This window comes from Typopeltis vanoorti, chromosome 5, assembly GCF_054136105.1.
Source record: "Typopeltis vanoorti isolate ZY-2024b chromosome 5, IOZ_Tvanoo_1.0, whole genome shotgun sequence".
In the NCBI taxonomy this organism is placed as follows: Eukaryota; Metazoa; Arthropoda; class Arachnida; order Uropygi; family Thelyphonidae; genus Typopeltis; species Typopeltis vanoorti.
In genome coordinates this window covers 146,023,601-146,039,707 of record NC_143553.1, presented here as the reverse complement: position 1 = coordinate 146,039,707, position 16,107 = coordinate 146,023,601, and the positions used below count along the sequence as shown (strand labels likewise).

The window sequence follows — 16,107 nt, the reverse complement described above, 5'->3', positions numbered from 1 at the left end:
TCTGACTCCTTTGCTCACACATACAGCTTCCAGGGTTTAGCATTCCCGGAAGCTGTATGTGTGAGCAAAGTCTGCTATTCATAGTCTTTTAAGTAATAGAATATTAAGACAATGCACAGTGCCTGTTTATTCATGCAAAAAAAAAAAAGAAGAAGAAAAAAGCATAATTGTACCATGTTTCATAAGTTTGCAGATTATGGCACCATTATTGTATCTTGCACTGTGTTTGATGTAAAAGCTGGTTTTATTCATAGAAGATTGCAAGATTTCAAACACATAATGTTCAGTTTTCCAGCATAAGGCTTTTGATCTAATGATCTAACAGGAATATTATTAAGACAGACCTCCAGGGAGTCAGACTCGTTGAGGGAGGCTACATACCACACACACACCAGCTATCATACTCATTTTTGAATTCATTCACACTGCTTGCACTCCCAACATTCAATGGCAATCCATTCCAATTATGCATCACCCTATGAGAGAAAAATCTAGCTCTCATCCCCCTTCTTAGTGGCCTTCATTCCAGCTTCCAAGGATGCCCTCCTGTCCTTTCCCCACCCTCCATAAACTGAAAAATTCCATCAATTTTTCCTGTATGACCCTATCAGAAGGTTGTAAGTTTCAATCATATCACCCCTCTTTCTCCTGTTTTCTGGTGTCTCTCTCTCTCTCTCTCTCTCTCTCTATGTTCACTGGGCATCTACAGATGCCGTATGGTCACTCCGATGCTCGGTGATGTTCCACACCAGGCCTCGCCATGTAGTCCTGTTGTTTGCTTTTCTGGCAGCCTCAACTCTCTGAAGATCAGTCACTCCACACACGCCATCCATCCATCTCATTGATGGTCTACCCATGCCTCTTTTTCCAGGAACTTTACCTTCTATTACTGTTCTGAGAAGTCCTCTTTCCATCCTTTCTATGTGTCCAAAATATTTTAACTTTCTTCTGTCAATATCTTTAAGGAGCCTTAAAGTTCTACTAATCTTTTCTAGCACCCATTCATTTGTATGCCTTTCAGTATATAATATCCTCAACAGCCTTCTGTGACACCACATCTCAAAAGCAGATATGTTTCTTATCTGACTTCTTTAGGTTCCAAATCTCACATCCATAAGTCGCTGTTGGAAAAACAACTGCATCTAAAAACCAGACCCTGCACACAATAGTCCAAGTGAGGGCTCATCAAGGCCTCTTTATAAGGCCTTGATATTATCTTTTGAGTTGGATTTGCAATCTTTGCCACATGGCCCCTGAACTTCAACTTCCTATCTACTAACACTTCAAGATCCCTAGCCTCATCAGTTTCTTCTAGCATAATCCTACCAATATAATACAGCATTAGATATCTAATCACACCAAAGTGAATGACCTTACATTTATTATTATTATTATTACCCAACACCTCATGGAGTCAGACTCATCTGGGAGGTCCTTTTATCACATACACATCTCATCATACCGTGTCTTAAACACACTTAAACTCCTTGCAGACACTACAAACTCAGACAAGGCATTCCAATCATTCACAACTCTGCACGAAAAAACCTGCCTCTCGCTTCCCTACTCACACCCTCTTTATACAGTTTCCAGGAATGACTTCTGGTTCTCCCGTGATCTCCCACTATTCTCTGTAGAACTTCTCCACCATTGATCCTATAACAACCCCTTAAACTTGTAGGTCTATCATATCTCCCCTCTTCCTTCTCTCCACCAGACTCTGCAAATTACATATTTTCAATCTTTTCCTCATATTCAAGATTCCAGAGGTCAGAAACTACTTTAGTCAGTCGCCTTTGGATCCTTTCCAACTTCTCTTCATCCTTCTAAAAACCCAGTGACCAAATCGGGCCCAATAGTCCATGTGTGGCCTAATCAAAGCCTTATACAATGGAACAAGAATCTCCCTACTTCTACACGTCAGTGTCCTCTGCATCATTCCCAGAAGTCTTTGTGTTGTCTTCACAATTTTGGCGATATGTTCCCTAAATTTTAGATCCTTATCCACTATCACCCCCCAGATCTCTTATTTCCTCTACCTCCAACAATATCTTCTCACCAAGCATAAATTCTGCATCCCATCTTTGTTTTCCAAATTTTAAAACCTTACATTTTGCAACATTGAACTTGCATCCCCATTTCCATGCCCAATCACTCAATTTATTCAAATCTTCTTGTAAGGCCACAACATCTTCACTACTCTTTATGGTTCATCACAACTTTGCATCATCTGCAAACAACTGAATATCTTTGCCAATATCATTAATATACAAGTTAAATAGTAATGGCCCTAAAACAGACCCCTGAGGCACTCCACTAGTGACCTTCCTTTTCAAGGATATCGCACCCCCTTACACAACTTGTTGATACCTATCAGATAGCCAGTCTCCAATCTAATGCACTAATCTAATATCCAACCCCATCTGCTCTAGTTTCACTGTCAACTTATCATGAGGTACTCTATCAAAAGCCTTTGTGAAATACAAGTATATTACTGCATATCCTTCTCCTCTGTCCAAGGAAGCAGTCACTTTGTAATAAGTAAGTAGATTACTAAAACATGACCTCCCTTTAGCAAATCCATGCTGATTATACCATTGTTGTCAACCCAACTCTGGATCCTAGTTCTCATAAGCTTCTCCAACAACTTAACCACAACACCTGACACACAGATAGGCCTATAGTTTGATGCTTGAGTTCGATCACCTGCTTTATGAAGTGGCACAATCTTGCCCTCCTTCCGCTCTTTAAGAACTTGACCAAGTGCAAGACTTGGTCTTGCACTTGGTCAAGAATATGTCAAAAAAATATGTCAAGGCAGGTGTCAACTCTCTTGCACATTCCTTCAGAATATGCGGTGATATATTATCAAGTCCCACAACCTTATTTACATCTAGTTTACTCAACTCCCCAAACACCTCTTCCTCACTTACAGTAAGTCTCTCCTCCCCATCATCAACAGCTCTCAATCTCTCCATGAAGTCACATTCACAAAATTGAAATATCTTTATGAACTGCTCATTAAGTATCTCCACCACACATTCTGCAACATCTGTCTTTATATCATTTCCTCCAATCAATGTCATCCTTCCATAATCATTCTTTCTTTTGCTGGCTACATATCAAAAGAACTTCTTAGGATTCTTTTTGGCTTCATTAGCTAACTGCTGTTTATACCTCTCTTTAGTTGCTCTCACCAACCAAGGCACCCTCCTTGCCTGGTCTTTGTAGACCTCATGAAATTGGTTACTTCCACTTCTGTTATACTGCCTCCACAGTGCCCTTTTTCTCTGTATCGCATGCTTAATATCTTTATTCATCGATCTCACACCTACCTTATTTAACCTTCTCACCCTTGGAATACATTTGGACATTGCATCTACTAGATAGTTTTTGTAAATCCCCCAAGCTGCATTGATCTCTTTTCCAACTAACTCCTCATTCCATGCTACACCCGCAAGCTGTCTCCTGAGCTCTTCATAATCACCCTCCTCCCCTTGTAGTTCCACATATACCCTTTTCTCACAGGGATCCTTGCTGGCAACCACCCAGATAATCACCTCATGGTCACTTTCACCAATTGGTGAATGATTTGACACCTCATTTATAATTACATCCTCTGATGCAATGACTAAATCCAAGACCTTTGATCCTCATGTGCCCTCTGTTACATACTGTCTGAGGTAGTTATCCCTTAAAAACTCAAGAAACTCATTTTCTTTACTTCCAGTTGCTATCTCTTATTCCAGTCTATATTGCCGTAATTAAAATCACCCATAATGATCACCCTTTTCTTATTTGCTTGGCTAATTTGACTATACATTTCACTGTCACCACCATCCACATTACTAGGTCTATAAAACATCCCACCAAGTATTTGATTCTATTCACCTCTATCTAACACCATACTGCCTCAAAATCTCTGGCCCTATTTCCCTCTTGCATCTCTACCTTGTATGGACATAAGTCTTTCTCTATCATCAATAGCACTCCCCCTCCCTTTTTACCCCTTCTTTCCTCACGAAATATATACCCTTCCATCTCTATTCCTGTCAGGATGTCATCCTCATCTAACCATGTCTCACTTATTCCGACAATCTTTGGGTGAACAGATGCAACATTTTATCTGCCTTGTTTCTTATACTTCTAGCATTGGTATACAAACACAACAGTTCATTTCTGGATCTACAGCTAGTTCCACTGATACCACTCACTCGATGTGATCCCTCCATGCTGGACTGGGGCCATTTCCCTTTCTGCTTCTTCAATTTAGAACCCTTTTCAATTTCATCTGTTTCCTCTTGATCCCTGGTCATTTACTGACATTGAACTGACATCCATTTTCCCATGCCCATAATTCCAGCCTATTCAAATCATTCTGCAAGTACAGTAAACCCTTGATTTAACGGAAAAATTTTTCGGTCTGTATGTCACGTGAAAATTAACACTGTTAATTTTAAAATGCTTTTAACCAAATTTAAAATGCTTTTAACCTGTTAATTTTAAATTAACAGGTTTTTTTTTTTTGTTATTAAAGCTTATTTTCTGAAAAATGTTTATTTCGATATAGATCACAGACTTGTTTTTAGTCTCAAACCCACAGCGAGGTTATAAGCAATAATACGTATAGGAAACCTTTCTGTGAAATTAAACTTTTCATAGATACGGTACTTAATTTTAATTGCATAAGTTTCTACATAAGTAAAAACATGTAAATTAGCTAATTTGTCAATTTTTTAGCATACACATTTGGAAAATCTACTTTATTATATAATGGACTTTCGGATTTAATGGAATCCCCTCGCTCGAATTAGTCCGTTATATCAAGGTTTACTGTACTGCATATCAGCAGAATTCCTGATTATCCTACCTATCTTTGCATCATCAGCAAATAGCTGAATGTCACTTGTCAAATCCTTCCCAATCTTTAAAGATACCCATGGCATAACTGTAAAAATAACTTAACATGATAACCACAGTAATTGACCCTAATGAAATAAAGGTACAAATATTTCATACTGAAATTCTACACTGATGTACTGTTAATTTCAGTACGAAATATTTGTACCTTTATTTCATTAGTCAATTACTGTGGTCATCATGTGAAATCCTTTCCAATATCATTAATGTACAGATTAAATAACAGTGGACCAAGCACTGATCCTTGTGGTACACCCTTGTTACCTTAAATCTTGCACTCATCCCCCATATACCACTTCTTGATATCTGTCAGTCAGCCATCTTATCCATGCTAATATTCTATTACATAAACCCATTTTCTCCAATATAATACATGTTTTGTACATTATATTCAATCTATTCTGTATTACTGTATATTGAATTGAATAAAAAAATATCATATATAGGCTACAGCTCTTTATGTAATAGTTATAAACATCTTAACTGTTAAGAAGCTCATCAACTGACTTCCAGCTATTTGTCAAAATGTATTTTCGTTTGTTGCAGCTTTCGAAACATTTACCAGCCAGGGCAGTAGGATACCCATGGACCTTAATCTATAGTACATCTAAACATGGTTTTAATTTGAAAACCTTGTACAGGAATATGACCATGTATGATACTCCTGTCCTACTTGTTATATGTGATACCCAAGGAGCTGTAAGTATATATAGATTATTCATTAAAGAGAAATTTTAAATACATGAAGGTTGTATTATAAATTTTACACTCTACTGTGTTTAAAGTTTTTTCGTCTCCTTTATTATTAACACCATTTTAAAGTTGAACCATTAGATTTGGTGAATGTCTCAAATGCTATCTTCAGGAGAAGAAATATGAAGAAATAAAACAACTGGATTGGATGAGATTTCATGCATTTTGAGAGAATGTGCTGAAGAACTGAGAATTGACCTGGCTTTTTCAATGAGTTTGGCCACGGGAAAGGTGCCCAAGGAGTGGGAGAGTAAGATAGTGTCATCGCATAAGAGTGGTAGCAGACTGGAAGTTTTCAACTATAGATCGGTCATTATTTCATCAGTACAGGAAAACTTCACGTGAATTTGCTGTGCATGGTAATCAGTTAACACAATTGAGTGAAATGATACCATTTCCTGCTATAAGTGAGTGATTAATCAGTTAATGCATTTTTTTTAATGAGAAATTTTATGTTAAGCGAAATTTTTTGTTGCCAATCTGCAGCAAGTGAAAAAGCTGGAAGTCATTAAGAGACATAAAAGTGGTGCTAGTAATATGATTGTGCAAGACCTGGGATACAGCAAATCTACAGTTCGGACTATATTATAACCAAAAAAGAATACCCCTTAGTATAGGGAATATTCAGACAAAAGCTCTCAATATTTTTACCTCATTGAAAGAGACCAAATTTCAAGAGGAATGTGAAAGCTTTACTGCGAGTTTAGGATGGTTTGACCATTTAAAAAAAAATTAAACTAGACTGCATAACATAACTGGGGAATCTGCTAGTGCTGATAAAGATTCTGCTGCAAAGTTTCCTGAAGAATTACAAAGGCTAATTCAGGAGAGTGGTTATGACGATCAGCAAATATTCAACGTCGATGAAATTGGTCTGTTTTGGAAGTGTATGCCAACAAAAACTTTCCTAGCTAAAACTGAAGTATCTCAACCAGGATACAAAGTATCTAAAGATCATCTTATGCTTTTATTAGGAGGCAATGCAGAAGGCAACTTTAAACTCAAGCCTATGTATCAAGTTTATCATGCACAAAATCCAAGATCTAACATTATTGAAGAAATCAGCACAATTAGAAAAGAACTTGGATTTAATGAACTGGATAACGAACATGTGAGAAACTTGCTCGATTCCCATTCAGAACAGTTTAGTAAGAATGATCTCCTTCAACTAGAAGAACAGCATGTATATGAAAATGATGATAGGGAGTGCAAACAAGAAGAAAATCTTACAACTAAGAAGCTAACTAAAAAGAACTTGAGCTAGTTTTCAATAACATTAAGTATGCCAACAAAATTTTGTTTCATGCTGATCCTGATATGGAACAAAGCTTCAAAGTCTGCTGAATTCTTGATAAAGCCATCGGCAGCTATCGCAAATTGGATGACAAGATGAAAGAGTTGAGCACAATTCAAACATCTTTACTTAACTTTTTTGTAAAAAAAAAAAAAAAAAAAATAGCTCAATGAAATGTTTAGACATTAAGTAAAAATTTAAGCAATTAAATTCTTATTAACTTTGATTTTATCCTCTAATATAGCTTATACTTTTAATTATTGTAGTCACTTAACGCAATCTCGTAAAGCAAGGTTTCCTGTAGCTAATATTTTGGAGAAATTAGTGAGGAATCATTTACCATGTTTGGCAGATGAGGGTAATGTTATCTGTGAGAGTTAGCATGGATTTATTAAGGAGCACTCTGATTTATTGAAAAAAGGCAAATCTTTATTATAAAAGATTTGCCTTTTATAATAAAGAACAGTTGATGAGGGGAAAGGCATGCTGCTGTTTTATGAATTTTATAAAGGTATTTGACAAGATATCACTGCAATTGGAAGAACGACAGTATGTTGTGCCCTTCAATTGAAAAGATTGTTCGATTCTCACAATCATGAAGAATCTTTATATGGGCTTTTTCAGTTGAAGGTGAGTTAGTTGACCTCATATGGAGGTAGCAAGGTTTTTCCTCTGGCTTTTCATCCTGCATACAAACAATTGGCCTTGAGAGAACACACAATTTACAGACAGAAACCATACTAGTGGGCAGTAGATGGCATTGGCATAGATGATGTAAGTAGCGGTGGTTTGGTAATCATGATGGAGACAGTTGTAGGTGCCCTCCCTCAATGAGTCCTTAGACTCCTTGGATGTAGTAGTAATAATAAGCTGATATTTAAGTTGGTTTAGATGCCAGGTTAGTGAACTGGATTCAGGATTGGCTCTGATGGGTATCAGATGTGTATGAAGGAGTAGTTTCAAGGAAGCCAGTTACAAGTGGGGTCCTGCAGGGCTCAGTACTCCGACCCATATTGTTTAACCTTTATATCAGTGAAATTGTTAATGGATTGCAGAGGATATATTCAGTTGTTTGCAGATGATGTGAAGTTGGGAATGGTTTATTAGTAATAGTGCAGATGTGGTATCCCTGCTTAAATTTTTATATTAAATATCATGAGTAATAGGACATTCATGTAAGAGGTTCAATTAGAAATCAAGAACTGTATTTAATGTAGATTACTTTAAATGCAGCTTCAGTGTTTAGCTGTGTTCTGAGTGTGTAAATGTTGTGCCTTGTATGCTATCAGTTACATTGGGTTGATTGGAATCATGGACAAAACAAAGAATGTAAAGATAGCACATTATGTGGCTGTTAATTTATTTGCAGCTCAGGTTTTGCAGGATAAAATCTTGGTCGATTAAAAACAGTTGCATCTATGCAATGGTTGTGGTTAGAGCTTTTGCTGCCTGGGGCAATCCTTGTGTTTGCTGCCCCTCTCAATACGCACCAAAAATACTACAAAAAGTCAAAACAACGTATAGGGAAATAAATTAAAATTCTATATTTATTTTTGAAGTAAAACTTTAATTTCAACATTCTAAAATGTTATATTTCTTGCTTTTCTGTTAGCAAAATCGATGACATTGGCGAAGTATTTCATAGTAATGTAGGTAATTCTTGATCAAACTTTATTTAGAAAAACTCCTCTAACAACTAGCAACACTTACAGCAATTGGAGAAAATTTGCAGCAGTATTACAATATTTGAAACTGAGTTCTCGAGACTGTATTTTAGAATTAACTGTAAAAGTTCAAAAAGGTTCAAAGTGCCGCCCAGGGCGGACTGCCCCCTACTGCTTACATAGATGTAGTGGTGTAGTAGCTACACCACTACATCTATGTAAGCAGCTAACTCACTTTCAGTCAAAATGCCATTATAAAAGTTTCTTATATATACTAGATGTAATATGAACCCAAATTTGAAAAATATGCCATACTAAATTGTACATTTCACATTTCACTATATATATATATATATATATAATCACTATGCAAAAAAAAAACCATAGTGATCAATGAGTGGAATTAGTTAGCCATCTTTTGTTATTCCATTTCACCCTTGGAGAAATCTCTCCATTATCTATCTGATAAGCTCCTCTTGATATCTCAATATTTTGTCGTATTGCTATATTTATCACTATTTAGTCGTTCAGTCCACATCCCCAAGCCTACTTCAGCTACCTACCTCTGTATCTTTTCTAAGATTTTCATTTTGCCAAGAAAACCAACTGATCAGATTTTCAGTAATCTAGTTGCATAATCAAGCCTACCATGTGTCTACTAATATAATGTCTACTACTAATAGAAGACTACCATGTGTCTTCACATGGTAGTCTTCTATATTTTTCACCCACTCCAGTCTGTCTTCCTCTTTCTCTTTCCCTCAACAGTTCCTTTGAGAAGTGTCCTTTGTAGGCAGTTATCTCAGAATATGTCCAAAATAGCTGACTTTTCTCTTTTTAATTTCTTCATCAGGCTCCTGTTTACACCTACCATCTCTAGTACCTCTTCATTCGTCTTTTTCTCTTTCCATGATATCCTCATAATTCTTTGCAGCATCCACATTTCAAAGGCCTCCAGTTTTTTCGCACCTCGATTGGAGGGTGTCCGTGTCTCTACTACATATAATAATGTAGACCATATGTAGCATTTGAAGATTCTTAGTCTTGTTTTCAGATAATTCTCTAGATGTCAGTAGATTTTTTATACTGTTGAAAGTTGACCTTGTAATGTCAATCCTTTTTCTAATTTCATCTTCTGTCCTGCCATTCTCTGTGATCAAGTGTCCGAGGTATATATATGTTTGCACCTGTTCTTATTTATTTCCTTTTATATTGATGCATATTTTTGGTATTTCCTTTTTTTCTTGAAATTATCATGATTTTTGTCTTTTTAAAGTTGAAACTGAGGCCATACTGTTCGCTGTACTTGAAGGTTTCATCTATAAGAGTTTTGAGGTTGTGCTTGGTATCAGCTAGAAGAACTGTGTCATCTGCATATCTTAGGTTATTAATATTTCTGCTCCCTACAGTGATTCCTTTGAGGTTACTAATTTTATTAAACATTTCGTCTGTGTACAGGTTAAAGAGAATTAGAGAAATTGAACTGGGAATTCTTCTGAGGTCTCTATTTATTATTATTATTATTCAGGCCTCCATGGAATCATAATACTCATCGAGGAGAGGTTTCCCCCCCTAAGAAACACAGTCTATCATACCACTCCTTGAACTCATTGACTGTTCTCACTCTCACCACTGCATCAGGCAATGCATTCCATGATTCAACCACCTTCCATGCAAAGAAACTACTCCTTGCCCTCTTGCTCACAGTTTCCTTTCGTAACTTCCAGAGATGGCCTCTTGTCATCACTCCTTCCTGCTGTTCAACCAAGCAAAAGGACTCCCCAGTGTCAACCCTGTAACCACCTCTCAGTTTAAAAGTCTCAATCATATCACCTCTCCTTCTATCCACCAAACTCTGCAGTCCACATTCCCTCAGCCGATCCTCATAACTATCATTGTACAGTCCTGAAACCATCTTTGTTATTTGCCTTTGTACCCTTTCCACAGTTAATTTATCCCCTTCAAATCCTGGGGACCAAATCTGAGAACAATAGTCCAAGAGTGATCTGATCAGTCTTATACAGCGGAATGATAACTGTTTTATCTCTGTAGGTCAGTGTCCTTCTCATTATTGCAGCAATCCTCCATGTTACCATCACCACCTTTGCAATATGTCCCCTAAATTTCAGGTTTCTATCAATCATCAACCGCAGATCTCGTCTCCCCAACTTCCTCCAGTATAACTCCTCCCATAGAGTATGCAGCATCTCATCGATGTTTCCCAAACCTCCAGACCTTACATTTTGCTGCATTAAACTGAGACCCCCATTCATTTTCCCATCTATATAGCTTATTCAAATCCTCTTGCAGGGCTACCACATCTGCACTATTACTAATAATCCTTCTCAGCTTCGCATCATCTGCAAACAACTGTATATCTCCTTGCAATCCACTGGCAATGTCATTGATATAAAGGTTAAACAATATAGGTCCTAGTACTGAGCCCTGTGGGACCCAACGTGTAACCTTCTGCCTCCTTGAAACTGCTCCACCATATACAACTCTCTGATACCTATCAGACAGCCAGTCCTGAATCCAGTTGACCAATCTGACATTCAGACCCATGTGCTGCAACTTAAATATCAGCTTATCATGTGGCACCCTTTCAAATGCCTTCGCTAAGCCTAAGAAAATTGCAGTATATGCTTTTCCCTCATCTAATGTTCTTTTAACTTTATAAAAGGCTGGCATATTGCTAAAAGATGAGCGCCCTTTCACAAATCCATGTTGACTCTCACAGATAACATTACCCTCATCTGCCCAATGCTGTATACGGTCCCCTCACTACTTTCTCCAAGATCTTAACAACTACTGATGACACACAAACTGGTCTATAATTAGACACGTTCAGTCTGCTACTGCCCTTATATAATGGCACTATCTTACCTTCCTTCCATTCCCTGGGCACCTTTGCCAAAGCCAGACTTTCATTGAAAAGCCAGGTTAAAGGCACTGTCAGTTCCCTAGCACATTCTCTCAAAACTCGTGGTGAAATACCATCCAGTCCCAAAGCTTTACTGACATCCACAGTACTCGGTATCTGAAACACACTCCCCTCCTGTACCTCTAAACCTCGAACCAGCCCTATCCCTCTAGCAAAACTGACTCCTTCAGGATGAAATACTCAGTGGAATTGTTCAATGAACACTTTATTATGTCCTCTGCATCAGTCACTCTATTCCCATATTTATCTCACAATATCATTCTTCCACAGTCATTTCTTTTCCTACTGGCCTCGTAGCTAAAAATTTCCCTAGGATTTTCTTTGGATCTTAGGGCCATTCTCCTCTCATATTCCAGTTTTGCTTTCCTTACCACACTAGTCACTCTTCTGGCCTGTGTCTTATATTCTTCATGCATCTTCTCTTCACCTGTCTCCTTATATCTCTTCCATAGCCTCTTTTTCTCATGCAGTTCCTGTTTAATATTCTTTGTCATCCACTTTACTCCAAATTGTGTCCTCTTCTTCACTCGTGGTATACAACTTACCATTGCTGCTAACAAATATTCTTTTGCAATTTCCCATGCACTAATGATATCCTGGCCTTCCAATTCCTCCATGAAACTTCCCCAAGTTGATGTCTAAGACTATTATAATCACCTGCATTATAATTCCACATAAGTTCCCGTCTCTTCGATACTCCTGCATGTCTATTCATTTTCCAAGTCAAAACCATATGGTCACTCTCTCCAACTGGTGGGAGAGATGTCAACTCAGTTATTGTCAACTCTTCTGATACTATAACCAAGTCCAAAACTCTTGAACCTCTTGTTCCCTCTGTTACATGTTGCCTAAGACGTTTGTCTGTCAAGAATTCTAGAAATTCCGTTCCCCTATTGTTATATGCATCTTCCTCTCTCCAATTTATACTACTGTAGTTAAAATCTCCCATAACAATCATTCTTCTTGCACTTGCCAAACTTAGCTGTCTAAACATCTCCTGGTCCCCATCCTCTGTGCTCCTGGGTTTGTAGCAACACCCACTAAATATCCTGTCTTGCATACCTCTACCTCACACCATACACTCAAAATCACTTGTCTCACTTCCTTTCAAAGCCTCCACTCTTAGAGGACATAGGTCATCTATTCTCAAAGATGTAGTCTGTTCCCAGTAAAAATTCGTTAATAGTCTGTCTTTTCCATCCATGCCTATTTTTGAAAGGATTTCAATTAATTGTTCATGTTGGACATTGTCAAATGCCTGTTTGTAATCTATGAAGCAGAGGTACACATCTTTTTTTATTTTTCTATATATCTTTCTATGATGGTTCTGACTTTGAAAATATCTTCTCTTGTACCTACATCTTCCTTGAAGCCACTTTGTGTATCATTTATTTCTGTTTATTTTTCTTTTATTTCTGATGAGGCTGATTGTCCTGAACTCTTCACATCTTGTAGCTTTTGGGGGGGGGGGATTGGAAAGAAAATTGAGTGATTAATATCTTTGGGTAGAAATCCAGTCTCATATTTTTGCATAATTTTGTTAGAAATTTCAGTCCTCCTTCAATGAGAGCCCTCAACCATTCTGCCAAGATGTTATCTATTCCTGCAGCTTTATGGTTTTAGTTTTCTGGCGGCATTTTCAACTTCACAGAGTAAAATGGATGGCCCTTCTAAATCAGTCTATTCAGGAATATCATTTCTTTGTTGTTTGTATAATTTTCTTGTGTATTCAATCCATCTTTCCACAATTTCTTTTTTATACATTAGAATATGGTCTCTTGAGTTTCTAATGACACTTGCATGATTTGCTGTATTTGTCCTGCTTGTCATTTCTTGGATCTTTTCATACATTTCTCTGCTTCTGTGTTTTCTATCAAGGTTTTTCTGTATCTATACATTTGTTCTTAATCCATTCCTCTTTGACTTTCCTGCATTCTTTTATTTCTTTATTCATGCTTTTATATTCAGGTTTGTTCTTTAGATTTTTTCTTTGTTCCGTCAACGTTAGTATTTTTTAAATTCATCCAGGGCTTATTCCTTTTTAATTGTGGGAGTGTATTTTTGGCTGCTTCATTGATGTATTCTTGAATGTTTGCCAGTTCATGTTAATTTCATCAATTGGTGTTCTATTTTCTGTGCGAGTTCTGGTGGCAGACTTGTTAAGGGATTTTGTGAATTCTTTTATAAAGCAGTCTTTAACTTCTTGGTTGTTAAGTAAGTCTGAATTATAAGTTTCTCTTATGAATGGTTTGGCTTTGTGTCTTAAGTTTTATTTTGATTTTTGCAATCACTGGGTTGTGGTCCGATCCTATGTCTGCTCCAGGATATGTTTGTGTTATTGCATTTCGGAATCTTTTGCTTATTATTATATAGTCGGTTTGGTTTCTATAGATGTCCCTAGGGCTTTTCCAGGTATATGGTCTTCTGGGAGGATGTTTAAAACAGTGTTGGCAATTACATTGGTTTCACAGAATTTGAATTAATCTTTCACCTCTTTCATTTCTGATTCCAAATCCTTGGTTTCCCATACAAAATGAGATTTTTTTTTTCTGAGCCCATGTTTGCATTTAGGTCGCCCATCATTATAATAACATCATCTGACTTAGCACTGGAGATTGCAGTTTGGATGTCTTCATAAAATTGTTCCAACTCTTCATCTGGGTGGTCTTGGGTTGGTGCATATGCTTGGATAATATACAGGTTGAATAGTTGTGCAGTTATTTTGGCTGTTATGATTCTGTCATTTATGGGCCAATATCCCTGTAGAGATTTTGCAATTCTATTACTTAGGACAAGCACCTTAATGGAGTAGTGCAAGTCACTGCCAGAGTAGATTATAGTGTGATTTTTTTTCTTATTATTATGCTTGTATCTGTCCACCTCACTTCACTGATACCTGCAATACCGGTCTTCACCACTTCTAATTCCTGGAGTAGATTATCTAATTTGCCTGCCTCGTAGAGTGTTCTGACATTCCATCTTACTATTTTCAAGAGATTGCTCCTGGTTTTCAGACAAGGGACATCTGAGAATATCCTCCCCGGAAGGTTTGGGATATTATCTTCATACACTATCTTAGTAGTTCTTGTCTTACAATTCCCAGTTTCAAGCTCTTCTTCCCTGTAGCTATAAGAGCTGATGGTTGCAGGGGTCTCAACCACATCTCTAACTTCATGTTGTGACATGGTTGACAATGGATAAATACGTTGTGATGCTCCAATCTCTTCCACGGCGGCTGGCCACAAGTCCCTTAGATGTCAGGAGTGTGCCCTTGATGTGCTGCACATCTTGGTGTCATGCCCTTGATGCCATTGATCAGTCAGTGTTGATTCTTCTGCCATCTTGGCCATTCCAGACTTCATGCACATAAAGGTTGACATTCCCTATTTACAACATTCTATATTGCTGATACCCTCACTTAGTTTAGTCTGCCAGCCAAGGGAGTTTACCAGGGTGTGGCCACATGTGTGCACTACCAACTTCTTGGAGCCATTTGTTTTGCTTAGTGGTGAATGAGTGGTATAGGTTGCCAGAGGTGGCAATGACTGCTTTGTTAGCGAATGAATTTAAGGAAAATTAATTCACTAACAGCTAGCAAAATGTATACTGTGATGAATCTTCAGAGATGTTCATGTAATTTTTTTTTTTTAATGTTGGGTCCATATACAGGAGGTTGGCTGGTTAACCTATAGTATGTTAGTACTGTATATGGGTGGTGGGTTGTGAAGGAGAAACTTGTTTACATTTGATTTGAATGCCTGTATGTTGTATTCCTTGGGAAATACGTCAGGGGGAAGACTGTTCCACAGTACTGCAGTAGCAGGGATGAATGAGGAGGAAAAGAAACTTGTTCTGTGGGTTTTGAGGTGTACTGTGAAAGGAATGTGGGCAGCAGCTGTACGTGTTCCAGTGGGCGTAGTACAGGGTGGGGGGGGATTATTGATGCTGTTTCGGATGAACATTTCCCATGAAAATATTTAGAGAATATACAGATTGCAGAGACCAAGCGTCTATGTGAAAGTGAGAGGAGCGAGCTGGTGAGAGATGGGTCATTTATTAGTCTAATTGCTCTCCTCTGTAGTCAGTCAAGCATTTTGAGGGAGCTTTTAGGAGCCCCACTCCAGATGCGAGAGCAGTATTCGAGTGTTTGACGGATTTGTGACTTGTTTAGTGTTAACAGCTGTTTAGAGGTGAAGTAGCATCTTGAGCAAAAGAGAGAACCTAGTTTTTTGAAAGCTGAGGATGCAATGTCATGGTCATGATGTACTTATGCCAGAAGAGGCTTGATGTCAAGGTAATTCCAAGAAGAGAAATTTAATTTTATTTGAGAATTTGAGTGTTATCAAAAACAATGCTGGGGGAAAATGGTTCTTTTTTGTGAGAAATAAGACAGAACTGGGTTTTACTAGCATTGAAGTTGACAAGGTTATCTGAACCCCATTGGTGGATGGCTTGGAGGTCGGATTTAAGGGCAGTGGTGGTTGAAGTGAGTTGTGTAGAGTAGGGTTTGTCAAATGAAAGGGAGGAATGTA

At 37.7% G+C, this 16,107-nt stretch overlaps 1 protein-coding gene across 6 annotated transcripts in view; it reads left to right on the top strand.

Annotated features, from left to right (window-relative positions):
* The window catches only part of LOC150106916 (oxidation resistance protein 1A-like), a 324,024-nt gene that overhangs the window by 279,091 nt on the left and 28,826 nt on the right, over positions 1-16,107 (top strand). For all 6 annotated transcript variants that reach the window (XM_090393372.1, XM_090393376.1, XM_090393375.1 and 3 more), the window contains one exon: positions 5,467-5,619. In XM_090393372.1, coding sequence (XP_090249498.1) covers positions 5,467-5,619 — 153 coding nt within the window. The remainder of the gene's footprint in view (positions 1-5,466; positions 5,620-16,107) is intronic.